The sequence below is a fragment of the Melospiza georgiana genome, chromosome 4 (assembly GCF_028018845.1).
Source record: "Melospiza georgiana isolate bMelGeo1 chromosome 4, bMelGeo1.pri, whole genome shotgun sequence".
NCBI classification, from domain to species: Eukaryota; Metazoa; Chordata; class Aves; order Passeriformes; family Passerellidae; genus Melospiza; species Melospiza georgiana.
The window spans coordinates 913,390-938,389 of NC_080433.1; the positions used below are offsets into that span (position 1 = coordinate 913,390).

General features: G+C 53.4%; 1 protein-coding gene across 1 annotated transcript in view; it reads right to left on the reverse strand.

Annotated features, from left to right (window-relative positions):
- The window catches only part of SHANK3 (SH3 and multiple ankyrin repeat domains 3), a 147,417-nt gene that overhangs the window by 81,208 nt on the left and 41,209 nt on the right, over positions 1-25,000 (reverse strand). The window contains 8 exon segments of the mRNA XM_058022231.1: positions 38-228; positions 8,983-9,337; positions 15,703-15,769; positions 16,959-17,036; positions 18,980-19,096; positions 19,971-20,138; positions 21,130-21,281; positions 23,675-23,783. Coding sequence (XP_057878214.1) covers positions 38-228; positions 8,983-9,337; positions 15,703-15,769; positions 16,959-17,036; positions 18,980-19,096; positions 19,971-20,138; positions 21,130-21,281; positions 23,675-23,783 — 1,237 coding nt within the window.

Consider the following 25,000-nt stretch of genomic DNA (forward strand, 5'->3'; position numbering starts at 1 on the left):
CCCGCGTCCCCGCCGCCGTCCCGGTGTCCCCGCTCACCCTTGACGGCCTCGCCGCGGTTGAGCTGGATCTCGCCATCGCCCTGCGGCGCGTAGCTCTTCACCACGATGAACTTGCGGCCGGGCACGGCGCTGTAAAGCTTCCGCTTGGGCCCGCGCAGCGGGGCGGGCGCGGCGTGGGGCGCGGGCTCGGTGCCGGGGCCGGCGGGCGGCCCGGCGGGGCCGGCGGGGCTGTAAACGAACACGTAGGTTACGGTGCTGATGCCCGGCAGCTCGCGGCTCGCCCCGCCGCGCCCCGCGGGCTGCGCCATGGCCGGGGGGGCCCCCGCGGGGCTCAGCGCGGCCCCGGCGGCGCCGCCCGGGCGCGGGCAGCGGCGGAGGCTGGAGCGGCACCGGCTGCGGGGCGGCCGCCGCCCGCCACCGCCGGCTCCATGGCGCAGCGGCGCCGCCCGCCCCGCGCTCCGCTCCGCTCCCTCCGGCGCACCATGGCCCGGGGCAGGTGGGGCCGGAGCCCGCGGCTCCTCCCCCGGCGGGCGGGGACGCCGCCGGACCGGCCGCCCCCGCTCCCGCCGCCGCCGCCGCCGCCGCCGCCCCCGCTGCCGGCGCGGTCCCGACCCCGCTCCCGCTCCTGAGCCCGGGGCCGCTCCCGCTCCTGAGCCCGCTCCTGGATCCCCGTGCCTCTCCTGGATCCCGATGCCGATCCCTGATCCCGATCCCGCTCCTGATGCAGACCCCGCTCCCGGGACCGTCGAGCATCACCCATACTGCCGTGTGGGAATGGGAGTGGGAATGGGAATGGGTGTGGGACCGTGCCACAGCCATCCCGGGGCCGATCCCGCTCCCGATTCCGCTCCCGTTCCTCATCCCGCTCCCAATCCCGGTCCCGGTCCCGGTCCCGGTCCCGGCGGGGCCCGCCCGGAGTCGCCCCCTGGCGGCCGCTGCCGGCGCTGCCCCGGAGAGGGAACCGGTGCGGGAGCGGGAGCGGGAATGGGATTGGGAATGGGAGTGGGAATGGGATTGGGAATGGGAGTGGGAATGGGAGTGGGATTGGGAATGGGTGTGGGAATGGGAGTGGGAATGGGTGTGGGAATGGGAGTGGGAATGGGAGTGGGATTGGGAATGGGTGTGGGAATAGGGGTGGGAATGGGGGTGGGAATGGGAGTGGGAATGGGTGTGGGAATGGGTGTGGGAATGGGAATGGGATTGGGAATGGGAGTAGGAATGGGAGCGGGAGTGGGAATGGGATTGGGAATGGGAATGGGAATGGGGGTGGGAATGGGAGTGGGAATGGGTGTGGGAATGGCAGTGGGAATGGGAATGGGATTGGGAATGGGAGTAGGAATGGGAGCGGGAGTGGGAATGGGAGTAGGAATGGGATCGGGTGTGGGAACAAGACTGGGATGAGAATGGAATCACATGAATGGAATAGGGGGGGGATTAGGATTGGGATTGGGATGGGAGCAGCAAAGGGAGCGGCTCCGGGGCCGGGAGGACACGGCGAGGAGGGAGCAGGGAGTGGGATGGGAGCGGGATGGAGGGACAGGGATGGAGGGAAGGACGGGAACAGGAGGCAGGGAAGGAGGGAGGGTCCCCAGTTCCCATTCCCGGTTCCCGTTCCCGGCCTGAGGGTCCCCAGTTCCCATTCCTGGTTCAGGGCTGCCCGCAGTGCTCCTACCCCGTGCCCCCAATTCCACATTTGCCCCCACAATTCCATATTTTTCCACCCCAATTCCATATTTGCCCCCACCTCCTCAAGTTATTGCGACGTAATTGCGGGAATTCCAGGGATTTGCAGGAATGCGGGAATTGCGTGGATTGAGGGAATTGCGGGGATAGAGGATTTGAAGGAATGCAGGAATTGCGGGATTGAGGGAATTGCGGGATTGAGGGAATTGCAGGGATAGAGGATTTGAAGGAATGCGGGAATTGCGGGATTGAGGGAATTGCGGGAATGCTCCGGGAGGATCCCTGAGCGCACTGAGGCGGCAGAGCCCCGCCCAGACACAGCGACACCGGTGCCACCGCTGGGTGCCACTGTCACCCTTGCCAGCCTGTGCCCCAGTGCCACCCACAGCGGCTTTGTGCCACTGTCACCTCTGCCAGCCTGTGCCCCACTGCCACCCACAGCGACACTTTGTGCCACTGTCACCTGTGCCACCCCTGTGCCCCAGTGCCACCTATGACAACCCGTACCCCAACGCCAGCTGTGACAATCTGTGCCCTGCTGCCACCCACAGCAGCACTGTGCCACTGTCCCTTGTGCCACCCTGTGCCCTACAGTCACTTGTGCCTCAGTGCCACTCGTGCCATCCCTGGGCGCCGTTGTCACTTGCGTCACCCCACGCTCACTGCCACCCACAGTGACACTGGGTGCCACCACCAGTTGTGCCACCTGTGCCAACCTATGCCCTGGTGTCACCTGCGCCACCCTGTGCCTGCTGCCACCCACTCTGTGCCGCTGTCACTTGTGCCAACCTGTACGCCGTTGTCACCTGTGTCACCCTGTGTCCCAGTGCCATTGGTGCCATCCCTGGATGCCATTGTCACCTGTGCCCCGGTGCCAGTGCCCAGTGCCACCCACAGGGACACTTTGGGCCATTGTCACCTGTGCCAGCCTGTGCCCCAGTGCCACCTATGACAACCTGCGCCCCAGTGTCATTTGTGACAAGCTGTGACCCTCTGCCACCCACAGCAACACTGTGCCACTGTCCCTTGTGCCACCCTGTATGCCAGTGTCACCTGTGTCACCCTGTGCCACTGGTGCCATCCCAGGGTGCCCACTGTCACCTGTGTCACCCTGTGCCTCAGTGCCACTCATGCCATCCCTGGGTGCCATTGTCACTTCTGTCACCTGTGCCCCAGTGCCACTCCCACCTGTGCCACTCTGTTCCCCAGTGCCACTCATGCCATCCCTGGGTGCCATTGTCACTTGTGTCAGCCCATGCCCCAATGCCACCCACAGTGACACTGGGTGCCACCACCAGCTGTGCCACCTGTGCCAACCTATGCCTTGGTGTCACCTGTGCCATTCTGTGCCTGCTGCCACCCACAGTGACATTCTGTGCCACTGTCACTTGTGCCAGCCTGCGCCCCAGTGTCATTTGTGACAGTCTGTGACCCTCTGCAACCACAGCAACACTGTGCCACTGTCACTCGTGCCACCCTGTACGCCACTGTCACCTGGGTCACTTTGTGCCCCAGTGCCACTGGTGCCATCCCTGGGTGCCATTGTCACCTGTGCCACCTATGCCCCAGTGTCACTTGTGCCACCCTGTGCCCCATTGTCACCTGTGCCACCTGTGCCCCAGTGCCACTGGTGCCATCCCTGGGTGCCACTGTCACCTGTGCCACCCTGTTCCCCAGTGTCACTGGTGCCACCCCTGGGTGCCACTGTCACCTGCGTCACCCGTGTCCCAGTGCCAGTGCCCACAGTGACACTGGGTGCCATTGTCACTTGTGCCACCCTGTATGCCATTGTCACCTGTGCCACCCTGTGCTCCAGGGCCCCTGGTGCCACCCCTGTCCCCTGTGCCACCCCGTGCCCTCCTCCTGTGCCTGGGCCCGAGCCCTTTCCTGGCTCCTTCCGGAATTTTCCCTCCTTTCCCAGCTCCGCTCCTTCCTCTCCTGGCGGGCAGAGCCCCAGGAATTCCCGGGGAAGAAGCGTGGGAAGAGCTCGGCATTCACCACGAATCCCAGAATTCCAGAGCTTGGAAAAGAATCCCAAGGTCCCCGAGCCCATCCTGAGCCCCCCGGCAGAGCCTTGAGCGGAATTCCAGGAATTCCTTGGGCACCTCCAGGGACGGCGACTCCAAAGCTCCCCGGGCAGCCCCTGCCAAGGCCTGAGCCCCCCTTTCCATGGGGAGAAAAATTCCACGAGGAAAAAATTCCACGAGGAGAAAAATTCCATCAGCAAAAAAATTCCATGAGTAAAAAAAATTCCATGAGTAAAAACTTCCAAGAGTTAATCTGCCCGGCTGGGGTTGGATGTTTTCCATGGGAGAAAATTCCCGGGCGTTTTTCCAGCAGAGTTTTCCCTTCATCCCTTTTATCTCCCCTCACCAGGAGGCTCCAGGCCCTCGTTCCATGAATCCCGAGCTCATCCCGGATTTCCGATAAATCCGACAGCGGGGATTAAGCGGCTCGTGAGATTCCCAAAATTCCCGGCAGATCCGGGATTTGTCCACGCTCGGTGCCCACGTCCTTCTTCCAGGATTCCCACGGGATTCCGAAGGGAAAGGGAATTCTGGGAAGGAGCAGCAGCTCTTCCTCCCACCCTGTCTTTTGCGTTCCATGGAATTTTTTGTCCTGGATCGCCTCCATCCCGTTGGAATTCTGGGTGGGATTGATGGGGCTCCATGTCCGATTCCAGGGAATTCCAGCCCATAGAAGCGTCCGGGTGGATTTGGGCACCTGGTGGTGCTTCCATTGGGAATTGTCCCATTCCAGGATGGAAAAACCTCCTCGGGAATAAACTTGGAATAAACCCCCAGAGAATTCCCATTCCAGGTGGATGAATGGACCATGATATTCCCAAAAATCCAGGAAATTTTAATTTCCATGGGATTTCATGGGAACAAGCAGAAGTGAATTCCAGGTGAAAGATTTTGGGTTTGGTTTAAACAATGCTTCCCTTGGGAATTCCTGGAATTCTCAGAATTTCTGGCTCTGTTTTCCAGGATTCCTGACCGCTCTTTCCCAGGGAAAGGAGCTCAAATCCCAGGAAGAACATCCAGAGGGAGCCGGGGTGGGGGGGCTGATCCTGGGAAAAACAAGGATCAGGAGGGGCCATTTCCCTCCAGAATTCCATGGCAGAGGTGGCAGCCGGGTGGGATTTGGGATCTGCTCCCAGGAAATCCCAGGGAACAGCCTCAAGCTGTGCCAGAGGAGTCCTAGGCTGGATATTGGGAAAAAATCCTGAATTTTCACACAGAATTAGGATGAATTCCTGCTCTTAGGAGAATTCCTCCCTCCGGGAGCATCCTGGGATTCTCCTTCTCTGCACTTGGACACGGTTCCAGAATTTCTGACCCTGTTGTCTGGGATTTCCAACCCTGTTTTCCAGGATTTCCCATGTTTCTTTTCCAGGATTTCTGACTCTCTTTTCCGGGATTTCTGACCGTTTTCCAGGGTTTCTGACCCTGTTTTTTGGGATTTCCAGCCTCTCTTTCCCAGGCTGGTGGGATCTAGGGGTGGCACCCGGAGCTGCCGGTGGCCACGGATCCGGATTCAGCCCCAGGGATTCCCAGGATCTTTCTCCCAACATTTCTGGGATCCTTTGCCCAGCATTTCCAGGATCCTTCTCCCAACATTTCCAAGATCTTTTCCCCAAAGTTGCCAGGATGGTTTCCCTGACATTCCCAGGATGATTCTCCCAGCATGTCCAGGACCCTTTCCCTGAAGTTTCCAGGATCTTTTCCCCAACATGCCCAGGATAATTTCCCAACATTTCCAGGACCTTTTCCCTAAAGTTTCCAGGATGGTTTCCCCAATATTCCCAGGATTATTTTCCCAGCATTTCCAAGATCCTTTCCCTAAAGTTTCCTTTTCTCCAACATTTCCAGGATCATTTCCTAACATTCCCAGGATCTCTTCCTATCATTCCCAGGATTGTTCTCCATGGACAGGGACACCTTTCCCTATCCCAGGTTGCTCCAAGCCCCATCCAACCCGGCCTTGGGCACTCCCAGGGGTGGGATTTGACTCCAAACACCACCTGGACACCTGGAATTGTTCCCGGACAAATCCAAACCTCTGGATTCCACCAGGAAATGCCCATGGAGGAATTCCCACAGTTCATTTCATTCCCTAAATCCAGCAGCAGCAGGAAAAAAATCCCAGGAATTGCTGGGAATTCCTGGTGTTCCCTTGGCTGATGGCAGAGAGGGAAAACTTCCCCACGGATGTGGAAATTCCAAGGTGCTGAAATCTGGGATAGGCAGGGAGATTTTGGGAAGATCCCACCTGGAAAGGAGCAGCAGGAATGAAAGAAGGATTTTGGGATGAGCCTGGCCGGACACATCGGGAATGTTGAGGAGGGATTAAAGCATTCCAAGAATTATTTTGGAAACTCTGGTTGTGTGTCCAGGAGAGCGAAAAAAAAATGGGAATAAGGAAAACTGGAGGAATTCAGACACTGAATTCCCTTGGGAAAAAAAAAAAAAACCTGGAGCAAACAAAGCCTGGATGGAAGAAATGTGGGATCAGAGGGAATTGCAGTGGATCAGTGGGAAAAGGAGCTGATCCCAAAAATCCCAGCTGTTCCCAGATCCAGGGGATGATTCCCTGCTCCAAAGCCTCCCTTCCCAAAATGGGAATATCCAGGATGCACCGAGAGCTGAGCAGGAAAACCAGGATGGATCCCAGGTCCAGAGGGCTCCAAACACTGGGAATGAGGGTGGGATGAACGTAAGGAATGAAACATCCGGAGGGATGATCCCAGCACGAGGAGCTGGGTGGGGAACTCGTGGTGTTGGAGTGGGACTGGGAAGAGCGCGGAGGCTCCGGAGGCTCCGGCACGTGGGGAATGAGTCAGAGTCACGGCCGGGAGGGAGGGAGGGAGAGAGGGAGGAGGGATCCAGCTAAAACCTGGAAAAAACCTGGAAAAAACACATGGAAAAGTTCTGCTGGCCCAGCCCCGCTGCTCCTGGGAATGGCTGAGGGATCCCCTGGAATTCTGGGAGCAGCTCTGGAGCAGGAAAAGAGAAGGGAAAGAGATGGGAAAGGGGCCGGAAAACCTCCCTAGGAATAAAAAACTGGGACAACACTAAATATTCCTGATATTCCCTGGAAAACTTGCCCCAGAATGCATTTTTCTCCAGGATTTATCAGGAAAATGTGAGAGGACTCCGGTAATTATGGATATCCCTTGCCGTGGAGTGAAGGAGTTTTTGTTGGAATTTAAAACTTAAGGGTTTTTTTCCCAACTTGAACTGTTCAGATTGCAAATCTGGGAATTTATCCTGCCCCAGCTCCATGGAATGAATTCAGTGATCCCTCTATCCTTGGAAAAACCTGGAAATAACAGAGCAAAATGCTCTTTCCTAGAGACATTTTCCCTGCAAAAGGTTGGGAATCACGGAGCCAGGTCCAGGAATGCTCAGGAAGTTTGGACAAGGAGTTGAGCAGAGCTGCTCCAGGGTATTTTGGGATTATGGATTTTAAAATCCCACACTATTTTTGACCTCCCAATGCCTCCATATCCCACTCTGGATCTGCCTCCGACACATCCTAAATTCCCAAGCTTCCCAAATTCCAAGGCCAGGTTGGAGCAAGCTGGGGTAGTGGGAGGTGTCCCTGCCTTGGAATGGGGTGGAATTGGATCAGATCTTTAGGATCGTTTCTATTCCAGTATTCCAGAATTCCAACAGAATCCTCTGAATCCAAATCCGGACCCTGCGGTCACCACAAGGATACCCCAAAATCCCCGGACACATCAGGGACCAGTGACCATTCCCAATCCCAGGCAAACCAACATTCCCATGGGACACGTCTGGCAGGGATGGGGAGCAGTGGGGTAATGCCAGATCCAATCCCAATCCCACCAGAACCACCGGATGCCATATCCACGATACCCATGTAATCCACCATATCCATGAAATCCACGATATCCACGATATCCATGAATCCATTATATCCATGGTATCCATGATTCAAGCATGGAATGGCAGGAAAACCCAGAGAAAAACTCAGGGAACAATGGAATCCAAGTATGGGACAGAGGAAAAACCCCAGGAAGAACCAAATTTGACACTGGGATGGATGGAGGGAAAAACCTAGGGAAAATCCAGGGAAAAACTGTATCTGACCGCAGAATAGCCGGAAAAACCCATGGAAAACCCAATAAAGCCACCATAACCCCACTCCTCATCGGAATGATTAACCTTTCCCACTCTTCCCATCCCACATCCCACATCCCCCTGGTCCATGGGATCGCATTCCCAGCTCTATTTCCTTCTACATCCCCAAATCCATGGGATCCATTTCCAGCTCAAACTCTTTCCACACCCTCCAATCCACAGGATCATATTCCCAGCTCTAATCCCTCCCCCATTCCCCCAGTCTATGGGATCCTTTCCCAGCTCTAATTCCTTTCACATCCTAATCCAATCCAATCCAATCCAATCCAATCCAATCCAATCCAATCCAAGGGACTGCATTCCTAACTTCATCTAACTCCTCCCACACCACCCAATCCATGGGATCCCAACCCCATCACTAACCCTTCCCACACCCCAACCCAATCCCTGGGATCCCGTTCCCATCTCTGACCCCTCCCACACCGCTCAATCCATGGGATCCATTCCCAGCTCTAATTCTTTCCACACCCCCTCAAAGCACCGGGATTGCATTCTTAACTCCATCTAATTCCTTTCACACTCTCCCAATCCACGGCATCCCATTTCCAGCTCTAACTCCTCCCACACCCAATCCATGGCATCCCATTCCCATCACTAACCCCTCCCATGTCCCCCAATCCACAGGATCCATTCCCATCACTAAATCCTCCCACATCCCAACCCAATCCACAGGATACATTCCCATCTCTAGCTCCTCCCACATTCCAACTCAAACCCTGGGATCTCATTCTTAACTTCCCCTAATTCCTTTCACATTCTCCCAATCCATGGAATCCCATTCCCATCACTAACCCCTCCCACACCCCCCAATCCATGGGATCCATTCCCAGTTCTAATTCTTTCCACACCACCTCAATCCATGGGATCGCATTCTTAACTCCATCTAACTCCTTTCACACTCTCCCAATCCACAGCATCCCATTCCCATCACTAACACGTCCCACATTCCAACCCAATATTCCACGGCATCCCATCTGCAGCTTTAATTCCTCCCACACCCAATCCACGGGATCCCATTCCCATCACTAACACGTCCCACGTTCCAACCCAATATATGGGATCCTATTCCCACCTCTCACCCCTCCCACGCCCCATCCCACTCCCCGGGATGCCATTCCCGATCCCATACCTGGCTTTCCCGCGGCTGCTCCGGCGCAGTGAGGGCACCTCGGCCTCCCTCTCCTCCTGCACGCGCTGCAGCGAGGGCGAGCGGCTGTGGGCGCTGCGGGCGCTGCCCGAGCTGGCCAGGCTCCCGTCCCCGCTCGCCATTCCCGGGCCTGCGATTCCAGCGGCCGCTTCCTGCATCTGGACCAGGAGCTGGGGCGGGAGGCTCCGCAGGGACGGCACCGGCGAGTACGAGGCGCGGCTCTCGGCCTTCAGGTTGTTGTCGCTGGCCGAGCGCTGCAGGACACGCGGCGACGCCAACCCGCCCGAGCCGAGGAGCCGGCGGCGCTTGGTGTAGCTGGGAGTTTCTCGGAAAGGCACTGGGAATGAAACATGGGAATGCGGGGTTAGGTGTTGGGAGGTGTGGGAAAAGATGTAAGAGAGTGGAGGGTGTGGAGTTGGGTTTTGGGAAGAAGGTTGGGAGTTTCTCGGGAAGGCACTGGGAATGAAAAACAGAAGGATGGGATTAAGTGGGAATCTCAGGCTGAAAAAAATGGGAATATGGGATTAGGTGTTGGGAGTGCAGTTGTGGGAAGAGATGGAAGAGGGTGGGCGAGAAGGTTGGGAATGGGTGTGGAGTTGGGTTTTGGGAAGAAGGTTGGGAGTTTCTCAGGAAGGCACTGGGAATGAAAAACAGAAGGATGGGATTAAGTGGGAGTCTCAGGCTGAAAAAAATGGGAATATGGGATTAGGTGGGGAATCTAAGGACCAAAAAAAATGGGAATATGGGATGAGGTGTTGGGAGTGCAGTTGTGGGAAAAGATGGAAGAGGGTGGAGGAGAAGGTTGGGAATGGGTTTGGAGTTGGGTTGGGAAGAAGGTTGGGAGTTTCTCAGAAAGGCACTGGGAATGAAAAATTGGAAAATGGAATTAGGTGGAAATCTCGGGCCCAAAAAATGGGAATACGGGATTAGGTGTTAGGAGTTGTGGGAAAAGATTGAATAGGGTGGAGGAGGTGTGGCACTCAGGAGAAGAAAGTTGGGAATGGGTGTGGAGTTGGGTTGGGAAGAAGTTTGGAAGTTTATCAGAAAGGAACGGGGAAAAAAAATGGGAATATGGGATTAGGTGGGAATCTAAACGCCAAAAAAATGGGAATATGGGATTAGGTCTTGGGAATGTGGCTGTGGGAAAAGTAGGAAGAGAGTGGAGGAGAAGGTTGAGAATTCCCGTGGGAATTCCTGTGGAGCTGGCTTGAGAAGAAGAGAATGGTCTCCTCCTGCTCCCAGTTCCTCTCCCAACACTGGAAATCCATGGGATCCAGCCATGGATCAGCACTGGGAAAGGTTTGGAAGTGGCATCTCAGGAAGCTCTGATGGACCAAGCCAGGACCAGTGGAATTCCCAACAATCCAGATCCAGCTGCCACTGGGACTGACACTTGTGCAAATCCCAGCTGCTCCTCCTATCCCAAGTCCTTATTCCATAGCTCCAGGGATGTGCCAAGAGAAAGATGGGAAAATCCAACACATGGAATAAATCACCAATGACTCCCTGCCCTGAATTCCTTCCCAATCCTTGGGAACACCGGGAAAAAGTGACCTCCCAGATCCACCTGGAAATGCAAACTTCAGCTCCACTGAGGGACCAGGAGTGGAATCTCCATCCTGGAAGGATTTCAATGGAATTTGGAGACATGGATCAGTGGTGGCCATGGAAGTGCTCGGAATTCTTGGATTCAATGTCTTAAAGGACTTTTCCAGCCTAAACAATTCCATGATCCACAAAACAGATCCAGATGTTCTGGAAAGGGATGAAGTTCAGCTGGGGGGCCCCTGCACTCCAAACTTCCAGGAAAATGGGATTTTCCAATATTTTGTTCAATGAGCTCATTCCAATCCCAAAGTTTAACATCCCTAAAATTTGTCCGGCGCCTGAGACAAAATCCAGCGGGAAATCCGGAATCGGCCACATCCAGCCCATTCCTGGTGCCAAAACATCAGGAAAAACATGGATTGCTCCTGCTCTGAGCCAGAACAGGGGACAAGGAGCAGGGAATTCCTTGCCCTCTGGATCTGGGATATTCCCAGAGCCGCCGTTCCAAGGCCACCGCTGCCATGGCAGAGGTGAATCCTGAGGATGATCCGAGGCCCACCAGGAGAAGGAAAATCCTGGGATTGGGAAGGAGCAGCCCAGGCTGAGCATGGCCATGCTCGGAATATTTTCCCGAGGAATATTTGAGGTTCAAAGTCCGAGGATTTCAGGCTCCTGGAACTCTTCCCGTTGCCGTGGCAACGCCCGGCGTTCGTTCTCCGATGAGTTCCAACCTCGGCTGTGGGAATTTCTCCAGGCGTCAGCGGCGCTTCCCGGATCCTGTCAGCACGTTCTGCCCTCAGCGCCCACATCCGGCCATTCCCAACGGGAAAACTGGACAAAATTATGGAATTTCGGAGCCAGAGGTGTTGCAAAAGCCCTCCAAGGCCATCAATCTCAACGACTGCAAGGTCACCACAGATCCATGTCCCCAAGTGCCACCAGCAAGGAGGGATGTCCGGCCAAGGCCATCCCAATGGGAAAGCTGGACCAAAACTATGGAATTTCGGAGCCAGAGGGGTTGGAAAAGCCCTGCCAGACAATGAAATCCAACCACTGCAAGGCCAACAGTGATCCGTGTCCCCAAGGAAGGATGGATGTCCCACCAAAGCCATCCCAATGGGAAAGTTGGACAAAACAATGGAATTTCAGGGCCATACCCCATGGATAAGTCAGACTAAAATTATGGAATTTCGGAGCCAAAGGGGTTGGAAAAGCCCTCCCAGACAATGAAATCCAATGACTGCAAAGCCACCACTGATCTGTGTCCCCAAGTGCCACCAGAAGAGGGATGTCCCACCAAGGCCGGGTGTCACCTGGGCATGGGACACATCTCCAGGAGATGTTTCATTTTGGACTCCATCATTCCTGGAAAATCCCTGGAAAAAATCCAGGAAGTGAAAGTCCTGTCTGAAGAACTTCCCAAGAGGGAGCAGCTTCAAGCTGTGCCAGGCGAGGTTGGGATTGGATTTTTGGGATCGTTTTTCCATGGGAAGGATGGTCGGGCCTTGGCAGGGGCTGCCCAGGGAGCTTTGGAGTTGCCATCCCTGGAGGTGTTCAAGGAATTCCTGGAATTCCACTCAGAACTCTGGTGGGGATTTGGCCCAACTTGGACTCAGTGACCTTGGAATTCTTTCCCAACCTCAGTAGTCCCAGGATTGTGGAATTCCAAACTGGCTGGGTGAGCACGATGATGATGATGATGATGATGAAGAACCACTGAGTGTGAATTCCAAGAGCTGGAATCAGGACATTCCCAAACTCCTGCCAGATTCCCAGTTCTTTGGAAGTTTTCCTCATCCCACCCTCCTGAATCCACAGTTCCCAATGGGAAAAGCCAGGAAGGGAGAGGTGACGATGAAGATGAAAAAACTCCGAGTCCAAACTCCAGGATCCAGAATCAGGACATTCCCACACTCCTGCCAGATTCTCAGTTCTAGGGAATACTTCCTCATCCCATCCCCCTCAATCCACATTTCCCAGTGGGAAAAGGAACAGAAAGGGAGGGAAAGGGAGAGATTATGGTGATGGTGATGATGATGGTGATGAAGGATCACCAATCCTGCATTCCAGGATCCAGAATCAGGACATTCCCAGATTTCCAGTTCTGTGGAATATTTCCTCATCCCACCCTCTGGAATCTGCAATTCCCAATGGGAAAAACTGGGAAGGGAGAGATGATGGGGGTGGTGATGACGATGGTGATGAAGAAGAACCACCAAGTCCAAACTCCAGGATCCAGGACCAGGACATTCCCAGATTTCCAGTTCTATGGAATATTTCCTCATCCCACCCTCCGGAATTCACAATTCCCAGTGGGAAAATCCTGGGAAGGAGACGACAAAGGAACAAAACTCGGAGCAATTCCCACAATGAGCTCCGGATATTCCTTCCCACACCTTTCCCAGACTTTATTCCAGGTCTGTTTACAGAGTTTCTCCCGGCACAACGAATCCCGTCCGTTACCATGACAGCGCCGCTCGGAGCAGCCCGATCCCTGTTTTCCAAAGGAAAACACGGATCCCTGTTTTCCAAAGGGGCCTGGACGCTCCCTGAGGGGAGCGGGACACACCCAAAGCTCCCTGAGGAATTCTCAGCCTGGAGATGCTCCAGAGGCTCCCGAAAATTCCTGGCAGCTGGAGGAAGGGAAGCGCAATCAACGCTCCGAGGTTTGTTTGGATTCGCTGCTTTCACAATAATAAATATTCATGGAAAAGCACGAGGAGTGCAAATGTCTGCTCGCTTCCAGGCCACGGTTCCATTTTAATCCTGGAAAATTCCAGAGGGAAGTGGGGAAGGAGCCTGGAATGGCCCAGAGGGGAAAAGGGAAAAAGTGTTTCCCAAGCTGGAGAATTCCCTCATTTCCCACACTAGACAATTCCCAGGGCATTTTCCAAACTGGAGAATTCCCACAGCACATCCCAGACTGGAAAACTCCCACAGCGCTTTCCAACCTGCAGAATTTCCAGGGCATGCCCCAGACCAGAAAATCCCCATGGAATGTTCCAAACTGGAGAATTCCCACAACATTTCCTGGAATGGAAAATTCCCATGGCATTTTCCAAACTTGAGCATTCCCAAGTCCTCCCACAAACTGGAGAATTCTCAGGGTACTTTCCAGATTGGAGAATTCCCAAATAATTTCCCAAACTGGAGAATTCCCAGGACAAGAGGGAACAGGAAGTTCCAGCCCTGCCGACCACTCCAGATCCCAAGGAAAATGTGGATGAGCCCGGAATTCTCCTGGGAAGTTCCCACCCTTTCTCCCTCTGCACTGGGATCACCAAATCCCACCTCAACCCAGCCCAGCTTCCCACTGGGAATTACACAGGAAAACCCCTCCACGAGCATCATTCCAACCCCAATCCCACCAAATTCCTTCCTTATTCCCATAAAAACCTGGGACACCAGCAGGAGCCGTTCCCTGCTCTGACAAAATTCCTCAGCTCCTGTTGAACTTCCAAACCCCAATTTCCAAACCAAATTTTTCCAAACCAAATTTTTCCAAACTCAATTCTTCCAAATCCCCATTCCCAAACCTCAATTCCCAAACCCAAATTCCAACCCCAATTTTCAAACCCTGATTTCCAAACCCCAATTCCCAAGCCAAATTCCCAAACCCCAGTTACCGAACCTCTATTTTTCCAAATCCCAATTTCCAATCCCAATTTCCAAACCCCAATTTTTCCAAATTCCAAGTTCCAACCCCTATTTCCAAACCAAATTTTTCCAACCCCCAATTTCCAAACCCCAATTTTTCCAAATTCCAATTTTCAAACTCTGACTTCCAACCCCAATTTCCAAATCTCGATTTCCAAACCCCATTTTTCCAAACCCCAATTTTCAAATCCTAACTTTTCCAAATCCCAGTTTCCAAACCCAATTTCCAAACCCTGGGAAGCTCCCGGCCGCGGGCGTGACCATCTGGACCTGCTGCTCAGGTTGGAATTAGTTTGGAATTCTTCCCTGACCTAATTTTTATCCGGAGCTGATTCCCAGACTTTCCATTGCTCCTGACAGCTTTCCGTGCTACTTTTCCTGCTTTTTTTTTCTCCAAGGAAAATCACGGAGATGCTCAGTCCCAAGTGCAGATCCCAAGGGGAATTTAGGCCGGACCTTTGGAGGTCATTTGTTCCCAAACTTTTTTCTTGGATTAATTCCATGACCTTGCTGGCAAAGGAATTCTCAGGCTCTTCCCAAAATCCTTCCCGACTTTTCTATCCCACCCCCAATTCCCAGTTCTGGCTATCAGGAATAGGGAGCTGAGAAAAAAAATAATGGGGGAAAAGATTTTTGGGATCGAGCCAAGCTCAATTCCTGCTGCGAATTCCGGAAGAACTGATCCCTGTTTTCCTTCATTTCAGTGTTTTCATGAAATTCCAGGAATTTGGGTGGGAAAGGACCTTAAATCCCATCCAATCCACCCCTTCCCACAATCCCAGGCTGCTCCAACCCCGGACATTCCAGGGACCCAGGGGCAGCCACAGGGAATTTTCTGGGAATTCTGTGTCAGTCCCTCCCAGGCAGGAGTTTTTCCCTGAATTTTTTTTCCAGCTGCTGATCCCATGGCTCCATTCCTTTGTGCTGGGAATTCCCTCTCCTCCCTCCATCGGCAGCTCTGCATCCGTAAATTCCTCAGGATAATCCATGGAAATGCAACAAGTGTGGATTTTATTCCTGATCCAAACCCACTTTTCCATAGAATTTCTCCCATGGGGACATGGGAAGGATGGGAAAGGTGACCCAAAGGACTAAAATTCCCAAAATATTCCTTAAAAAAGCAAATCCAACCAGAACAACACCCACTGTGCTCCTATTCCCAGAGGATTTTCCCTCCTTGCCCAAAATCCCAGGATGCTGGGAATGAAATCCCTCGGGGATGCAAAAAGAGAGGAAAAATCAGGATTTTACAGCAGAGAAAATCCAGGATAATTCCAGAGCCAAGCTGGAAAAACAGCCTGAATCCCATGGGAATCTCTCAGACACTTCCAAGATCCAAAGTGGCAGCAGCTTCCATGGGTGCAACACTGGAAAAATCCACGGATGCAACACCAGGAAAATCCATTAATCCCCCCCTACCAGTCCATCACTGGGATCCACAGGAAAGGAAAAACAAAAAAAGGGAAAACCAGGAAAACCAGGAAAAATCCAACTCACCAACATCGGACTCTTTGTGGGTTTTGATGATTTCCGCCAGCTCAAAATTCCCTGCAATGATGGCCACCTGGAAAAGAGCCGGAAAAGCGCCATGAGCAGCTCCGGAGCTTCCATATGGATGGGAACAGCTGCTTTCCGTGGGGGAAGCCAAGGATTCTTCTGCCTCGGATCATCCGGGAATTCCGAGGCGCCAATGCCTTCCCACGACAGTGGCCGGAGAGGGTTTGGGTGGCCCTGACTTGGGGACAATCCCTGTCCCCTGGAATTCCCAGATTCCAGGCAGAAATTAATCCCAAATCCTGGAATGCTCCCAGGGTGTTGGGTTTGGATCCTGGGTAAAATTGTGGAATTTGGAAGAGGTTTGGGATCAGCCAGTCCAGCTGGATGTGTCACTGACCGTGTCCCCAGGGGCCAAATCTAAATGATTTGGGGACATTTCCAAGGATTAGGAATGCCCTGGGCAGTCTGATCCTGATGGGAGGGGACTTCCCAGCAGCCAAATTCCCAAATCTCCAAATTCTCAGATCCCCAAATCCTCAAGTCCTCGATCCCCCAAATTCCCAAATCCCCAAATCCTGAAGTCCTCAAGTCTCCATGTCCCCAAATCCCAAGTCTCAAAATTCCCTAATCCTTGATTCCCCAAATCCTCAAATTCCCAAGTCCCCAGATCCCCAATTCTCCAAATCCCCAAATTCCCAAATCTCCAGATCCTCAGGTCCCCAAAATCCCAGGTCCTCGAGTCCCCAAATTCCCAAGTCCCCAAATCCTGAAGTCCTCAGATCCCCAAGTCCTCAATTCTCAAAGTCTCTAAATCCTCAAATCTCCAAATCCCAAAGTCCCAAAATCCCTAATTCTCCAAATCCCTGATTCCTCTTTTCCCCAAATCCCTAAATCTCCAAATCCCTAAATCCTCAAATCCCCAAACACTCAAATCCCTAAATCCCCAAATCCTCCAAGCATTCTGCTCCTTTTCCAAGGATTCTGCTCCTTTTCCCAGGATTCCCCTCCATCCCAAACATTCCCATCCCAAAAAACATCAACTTCCCCTTCCCACTTCCATATCCCACAAAACCCCCACATTCCCATCCTGTTTCCGGAATTCCATGTGCTTTTCCCTCCCTCCTGCCCCAGCACTGAATGCTCATCCCAAATCCTGCCCCAGTGGGACAAATCCCACCTGGAAAAATCCCAGGATATGTGACAAAATTCCCAGGAACATCGGGAAGCTCTGTGGGATTCCTGGGAGTTCTGCTCACCTGGAACGCCGTCTGGCTGTTGTAATTCCGGATTTCCTTGCTGGCGCCTCGGAAGAGGAGAACCCTGGCACAGCTTTCCTGGGGAAAAAAAACCAAACAAACAGGGAAAACAGGAATTAGACCAGGATTGGGAGCAACAGAGCCAGGAAATTCTTCAGGAAGAAGGAGGATGAGCATTCCCTAGGGATTTGGTATTCCTGGCCCTAAAGGGAGCAAGTTATGGAATCACAGAATTCCAGCATAGATTGGGTCAGAAGGGATCTTTGGGAACACCCAGATCCAAATTCCATGGATTCTGCCTGTTTTCCAAGGATTCCTCTCCTTTTCCAAGGATTCTTCTCCTTCTCCAAGGATTCTCCTCCTTTTTCAAGGATTCTCCCCCTTCTCCAAGGATTTTCCTCCTTTTCCAAGGATTCTGTCCCAGCAAAACATTTTGGGAATGGGATGGATTAAACCATGGAATGTTCTCTTGGGACATCCCAAATCAGGCTGGGGCTCCAAGGAGGAACAGCCTCATCCAAGGGCAGGGACGGATTCCACCTCTGGATTTGGAAACGGAGATCTAGGAGGGTCCAGGGGTGGTGTCACCTCCCCCATGATGTCCCCTGTCCCCAAATCCCACAGATTCAACTCTGGAACCCGAACTATGGAGCTATGAGGAGAAACAGCCTCAAACATCTTAATCCGAAGACAGGAATGGATTCCATCCTCTGGATTTGGGAATGGTGAGCCAGGAGTTTGCTCTTGGTGTCCTGTGCTGGTGCCACCTCCCCTGCGGTGTCCCCTGTCCCCAAATCCAATAGATTCAACCCTGGGACCCAAACCCAGGAGCTCTGAGGAGGAACAGCTTCACCCCAGGACAGGGATGGATTCTACCCTCTGGATTTGGGCATGGTGAGATCCAGGAGCATCCACGGCTGGTGCCACCTCCCCTGTGGTGTCACTGTCCCCAAATCCCACAGATTCCACCACGGGATGTTCTCCTGTGGAACCCAAAATCAGGGGTTCCAAGGAGGAACAGCCTCATCCTGGGACAGGGATGGATTCCACCTCTACATTTGGGAGTGGTGAGATCCAGGGCGGTGCTGTGCTGGTGTCACCTCCCTCACAATGTCCCCTTGTCCCCAAATCCCCTGGATTCAACCCTGGGACCCAAACTCTGTAGTTCTAAGGAGAAACAACCTCAAACTGCTTTATCCAGAGACAGGGAATGGATTCCACCCTCTGGATTTGGGAATGGTGAGATCCAGGAGCATGCAGAGGTGGTGCCACTTCCCTTGTGGTGTCCCCTGTCCCCAAATCCCACAGATTCCACCACAGGATGTTCTTCTGCAGAATCCAAAATCAGGGGCTCCAAGGAGAAACAGCCTCATCCCAGGACAGGGATAGATTCCACCCTCTGGGTTTGGGAATGGTGAGATCCAGGAGTGTCTGGGGGTGGTGCCACCTATCCCCAAATCCCACAGATTCAACTCTGGGACCCAAACCCTGGAGCTCCTGTGGAACGCAAAATCAGAGGCTCCAAGAAGAACAGTTTCATCCAAGGCCAGCAATGGATTCCACCTCTAGATCTGGGAGTGGTGAGATCCAGGGTGGTGGTGTCACCTCCCTCACAATGTCCCTGTGCTGGTGTCACCTCCCTCACAATGTCCCCTTGTCCCCAAATCCCCTGGATTCAACCCTGGGACCCAAACTCTGTAGTTCTGAGGAGAAACAACCTCAAACTGCTTTATCCAGAGACAGGGAATGGATTCCACCCTCTGGATTTGGGAATGGTGAGATCCAGGAGCATCCAGGGATGGTGCCACCTCCCTTGTAGTGTCCCCTGTCCCCAAATCCCACAGATTCCACCACAGGATGTTCTCCTGTGGAACCCAAAATCAGGGGCTCCAAGGAGAAACAGCCTCATCCTTGGACAGGGATAGATTCCACCCTCTGGGTTTGGGAATGGTGAGATCCAGGAGTGTCCTGGGCTGGTGCCACCTCCCCTGTGATGTCCCCTGTCCCCGTCCCCATCCCACCTGGTTGTAGAGGGCGCAGATGTGCAGGGCGGTGTTTCCTGAGGCGTTCTGCGCCGTCATGTCGGCTCCGTAGAACAGGAGGTGCTCCAGGTGCTGCACGTGCCCGTAGCGACAGGCCTGCTCCGGAAAACATGGAAAAGCGGGAATCAGGGAGCGGCGGGAGCCAGAGGATCTCCATCCATGTCACCAGGAGAATATTCCAGCAGCCCAAACCTAAACCTCAGGCATGGAATGATCCCATCCAGGAGCACTGGGAGAACACTGCCGTGGCCGGATCCCATTCCCATGGATCTCCTTTCACCTGGTAGATCTTTATCCATGGGCACCAGGAGAACATTCCCACAGTCCAGCCCTCAACCCCAGGGTTGGAACCACCCCATCCTTGGGTACCAGAAGAACATTCCTGTGGCTGGATCCCATCCCCGTGGTGGATCTCCATCCATTGGCACCAGGAGAACATTCACTTAGCCCAGCCCAAAACCTCGGGCATAGAATGATCTCATCCATGAGCACAAGGGGACCATTCCGGTGGCTGTGTCCTGTCCCTCGTGGATCCCATCCCCTCAGATCCCATCCCTGTGGATCCTATCACATATGATGGATCTCCATCCATGGGCACCAGGAGAACATTCACTCAGCCCAGGCCTAAACCTCAGGCATGGAATGATCCCATCCATGAGCACCAGGAGAACATTCCCGTGTCCCTATCCCGTCCCTGCGGATCCCATCCCTGTGGATCCTGTTGCACCTGGCAGATCTCCATCCATGGCACCAGGAGAACATTCCCATGGCTGTATCCTGTCCCTTGTGGACTCCATCCCCTCGGATTCCATCCCTGTGGATCCTATCACATCTGATGGATCTCCATCCATGTCACCAGGAGAACATTCCCATAGTTCAGCCCTCAACCCCAGGGATGGAACCACCCCATCCATGAGCACTGGTAGAACATTCCCGTGGTCGGATCCCATCCCCGCGGATCCCGTGGCACCTGGTGTATCTCCTGCCAGCCGTTCTCGTCCACGCAGCCCAGGCGGGCGTAGTCGTGCAGCAGCAGCTCGCAGCAGTAGGGGTCCCCCCCCACCATGGCACTGTGGTACAGCGGCGTCAGCCCCCGGCTGTCCTTGTAATCTGGGGATGCTCCCAGATCCAGCAGCGTCTGCCCGGGAGACAGGGAACGGCCCCGTGGGAACGGGAACGGTCCCTTGGGAATGGGAAACGGTCCCTTGGGAACAGGGAATATCCCCTTGGAAATGGGGAACAGCTCCTTGGGAAACAGGGAATGGTCCCTTGGGAATGGGAACATCCCATTGGGAATGGGAAATGGTCCCTTGGGAATGGGAAATGGTCCCTTGGGAATGGGAAATGGTCCCTTGGGAAACAGGGAACGGTCCCTTGGGAATGGGATCATCCCATTGTGAATGGGAAGGGTCCCTTGGGGATGGGAACACCCCATTGTGAATGGGAAGGGTCCCTTGGGGATGGGAAATGGTCCCTTGGGAAACAGGGAACGGTCCCTTGGGAATGGAGAGCGGTCCCACGGAAACAGGGAATGGTCCCTTGGGAAATGGGGAATGCTCCCATGGAAAAAGGGAATGGTCACGTGTGAATGGGAACATCCACTTGGGAACAGGAACACACCCTTGGGAATGGGGAACAGTCCCAGGGAAGCAGGGGATGGTCCCTTGGGAAAGGGGAATGATCCCTTGGGAAGGGGGAATGGTCCCTTTGGGAAGGGCTGGGATGAGGGAATCACTTCATGTCCGTGGGGAATTGGCTGGGGAGAGGGCTGGAGGGAAATGGAGGAAAAAAGGAGGGGGGGAAAAGGAGGGGGGTAAAAGGAGGGAAAAAGGAGGGAAAATCTGGGAAGGGGAGAGGAAAAGGGAGAGAAAGAGCAGAAGGAGGGAGGGGCAGAGGAGAAAAGGAAAATCTGCGAAAGGGGATGGAGGGAGAGAAGTAGAGAGGGAAGGAGGGATGGAGGGGAAGGGGAAAAGGGGAAAAGGGGAAAAGGGGAAGGAAAAGGGAAAGGAAAAGGGAAAGGAAAAGGGAAAGGAAAAGGGAAAGGAAAAGGGAAAGGAAAAGGGAAAGGAAAAGGGAAAGGAAAAGGGAAAGGAAAAGGTGGAATGCAGATGGAAAGCCCCGGCACTGACCAGCAGGGCTGCGTGATTCCGACACCTCACGGCTTTGTGCAGCGCCGTCATTCCCTCGCGGGTGCGGAAGTCCAGGTGGGCTCCGCCGTTCCGGAGCGCCTTGATCATCTCGGCGCTGAGCTCCAGCTGCGCCGCCGCCGTCAGCGGGCACTCTGGGAATGAGGGACATCCATGGAATGCCCAGCACATCCACGGGAATGTCTCCCCATGGGATCCACTGGAATGTGGATCTCACTTCCAGCTGGAAGTGCCCACCGAGATCTCCTTGGGGTTTGGGATCGGATCCATTGGAATGGGAATGAGGGTCAAATTTGGGAGCTGCTCCCTCCCAGGTATTCCCAAGGATCTCCTGAGCAGCGGGAGTGGGAATTGGATGGAAAATTCCAGGATTAGGCAACAACAGCAGAGCAGCCAAAATATCTCGGGAATGGGATGTGGGAAACCATGGGTTCTTCTTGGCCCCTTGGGAATTCCCAGATCTGGTGCTACCAGTGGAAAAATCCTCATCCTGGGAAAAGGGGTGGATTCCAATCAGGAGAAGCATCTGGATTCTCCCAGCTTTCCCTGAGGTTGCTGCCACGAATCCCACAGATCCTGTTGGGAATCCCAAGAACTCCAGGATTCCCTCATTCCCTTGGGATGCAGATGGGATTCCCAGAGGAGAGTGGGAATTGAAACATTTAAGGAATGCCACAGGATTGGGTCTGGAAACCCTATGGATACAAAAGGGAGAAGGAAAGGCTGGAATTCCGTGTCCATGGCCAGTTTGTCCCGGCAGGAAATCATGGAGAAAGGGCCTGGAATTAATGAGGGAATTAAGGAATGCCCGGGATCCAGACTGGAAAGGGGCTCAGGCCTTGGGAGGGGCTGCCCAGGGAGCTTTGGAGTGCCCATCCCTGGAGGTGTCCAAGGAATTCCTGGAGGTGGCACTCAGGGCTCTGGTGGGGATCGGGCCCAGCTTGCACTTGGTACCTTGGAATTCTTTCCCAAACTCAATAATTCCATGATTTGGAGCAGGGACACTCCAAGGTCATCTCATCCCTATCCCTGGGATCATTCCCATCCCATTACAAGGGCAGGGACACTTCCCACGATCCCAGGCTGCTCCAACCTTTCCTTGGGCACTGCCAGGGATGCAGGGGCAGCCCCAGCTGCTCTGGCAATGCCAGCCCAGGCAGGAATTCCTCATTGCCAAGATGCCACCCATGGCTGCCCTCTGGCAGTGGGAGCCATTCCCTGTGTGCTGTCCCTGCAGGCCTTGTCCCCAGTCCCTCTGCAGCTCTGCTGGAGCCCCTGCAGCCCCTGCAATGTGCTGGGAGCTCTCCCTGGAGCCTTCCCCTCTCCAGGAGAACATTCCCAGTTTTCCAAGCCTGGCTCCACGTCCCTTTCCCTCCCCCATTCCCAATTCCCGCAGCAATTTTTCCCCCACATCATTTCGGGGATTTTGAATCCTCCTTTGTAATTCCAACGTTTCCCTGGGCTCCTCTCCCTCTCCCGCTGTCCCTCATTAAATATCCCTTGTTAAACATCCAAGGATTTTTTCTTCCCTCTTTTCTCCGGCAAAACCATCCCTGGGGTTTGGCTTTCATTCCAGAACAACGGAAACTTATCCCGGATCCGGGGCTTTTTTCATTCCCACTTTTTCAATGTCCCCACAGGTAGCAACTGTGAATTTTTTTGGCTTTTTCATCCCTTTCAAATCCCGGGAATCTTTCCTGGAATATCTTCAATATCTTCCCAGCAACTGCAAAACGGGAACAGCCTCAAACGGGGTTGGAATTGCTCCCCAAGGTGGATTTTCCTGTATTTTTCCATCCAAGAAGAACTTGGAAAATGGGAATAAATCCTCGGCACAGCTTAAAACCTTTCCCAAAATCCATTGAAAATGAAGATTCCCAAAGTTTGGAATCCATGGGATCAGCTCAGGGTGTCCCAGGAAGCTCAGGGGATTTTATGGCTCTTCCCAGTTATTCCCAGAGCATTTGTGGGATTAAATCCTGTAGGAAACCATCTTTCCAAGCAGGATTTTCCAGTTTTCCATGCGGAGATTTTAATGGGATCCGCAAGGATCCACTCCTAAAATTCCAACAGGAGAAGTGCTGGCTCATTCCCAGCTCATTCCCACCCTGCTCTTCCAGCATCCAGCCCAGACTTCCTGGGAAATGCACGGGAAGCCAACCAACATTCCCAAAAGACCCCAAAGCTCCCAATCCAGGAATTTCTGAGAGATTCCCATCCATTCATCCAACAGTGGGTGGGATAGGAAATGGAAATGGGAAGGGAAATGATTCCAAGAGGAGAAATGTGGGATCGCATCCCAGTGAACCCCAAAAGGGATTGGGAAGGGAAGAGCTATTCCTAAGGAATGCCACATTGCTAAAATCCCCTGAAAAGCAGGAATTGCACCATAAAACCCAAAAAAATAGGGATAGAGCGGGAAAAATTCCAGAGGAAAGCCTGGAGGAATTCTGGGAAGGAATTGGGAATGTTGAGCTGATCCCTTCTGGGAAGAACTCCCGAATCCTGAGGTAAACATGGAACTGACCTCCGGTGTCGGGATCATGGAAGTTGGGATCCAGCCCCTTTTCCAGCAGCCGGCAAACCTTCTCCGAGTTCAGCATCTGCACGTATTCCATGAATTTCTTCAGGTTCGCCTGGATTTGGGAAAAACCGCAGCGTTAACATCCTGAAATTCCGGGAAAAGCCACCAGGGAAACATCCCCATCTCAAAAATCCAAGGAAAATCGGGATAACAGGATGGAATTCCGTCAGGATGGGACAGAAATCCACGTGGAAATGTCGGGAACTGAGGGGAAAATTTGGGAAAAACTCCAAGGAAATGGAGAAGGTGAAGCTGGATTTTACATCCAAGGAAAAAATTTCAATTCCAACATTTCCCACCTTAATTCCATACGGGAAAATGATCGTTTTTAGGAGGAATGAATCCCAGAAATGCCGTGTTTCCTTGTTTATTTGGATGATTTCCAGTTGGAAAGTTGGGAAAGAACCTTGGAAATGCCAAGTGGGATGAGGACAAGGTTTGGAAGGGAATCTGGGAATTCTGGAATGGTTTGGGTGGGATGAGAGCTGAAATCCCATCCCATTCCAAGGGCATGGACTTCTCCCACCATCCCAGGTTATTCCAACAATTCCAGGGATGAGGCAGCTGAAGATTCCTTGGAATTGCCGGATCATCGCATGGGAATCCAGGCTCCCAGTGCCTCCCCTCTATCCCAAATTTTGGGATCAGAATTTTGTTCCTTCAAGCTAGAATTCCCAAAGATTCACCTCAAATTCCCAAATCATTGGGATTTTTCCTATTTTTTGTCTGGCTGGATGAAGCCATTATTAAATTCCCGGATTCCAGGAATTGCAGAGGCAGGAATAGCTCCGGTGGGAAAGTCCCAGCTCCCACATTCCCAGATTTCCAGACTTTTCACTGGAGGATTTTTTTGGGAGCTTATTGCGATCTGGGAAAAGTCCTGGAAAATCCCAAGAGCTGGAATTCAGGCCGGCCGTGCCCTTGGAGCCGGGAGAGGCCGAAGCAAATCCATGGATCCGCCTCCCGCTGCCAGGCAGCAGCAAATGGATTCATTGATCCCACAGAAACGGGGAATTATGGATTTGCTGCCGCGCCGGGACAACGCGGAGCCTCTGGAATTGCGCATCTCCTCCCAGTGGGAATCTCCAGGGCCACGGCACCGGGAATCCTGGAATGGTTTGGGTGGGAAGGAACCTCAGATCCCATCCCGATCCTGTCCTATTCCAAGGGCAGGGACTCCAGGAAGGGTCTCCCTTCCCTTTTCCATCCCCAACTTCCATAAAAATCCCTCAGAATGGATTCTGAGCTTCCTTGATCCCAAAATCCTGG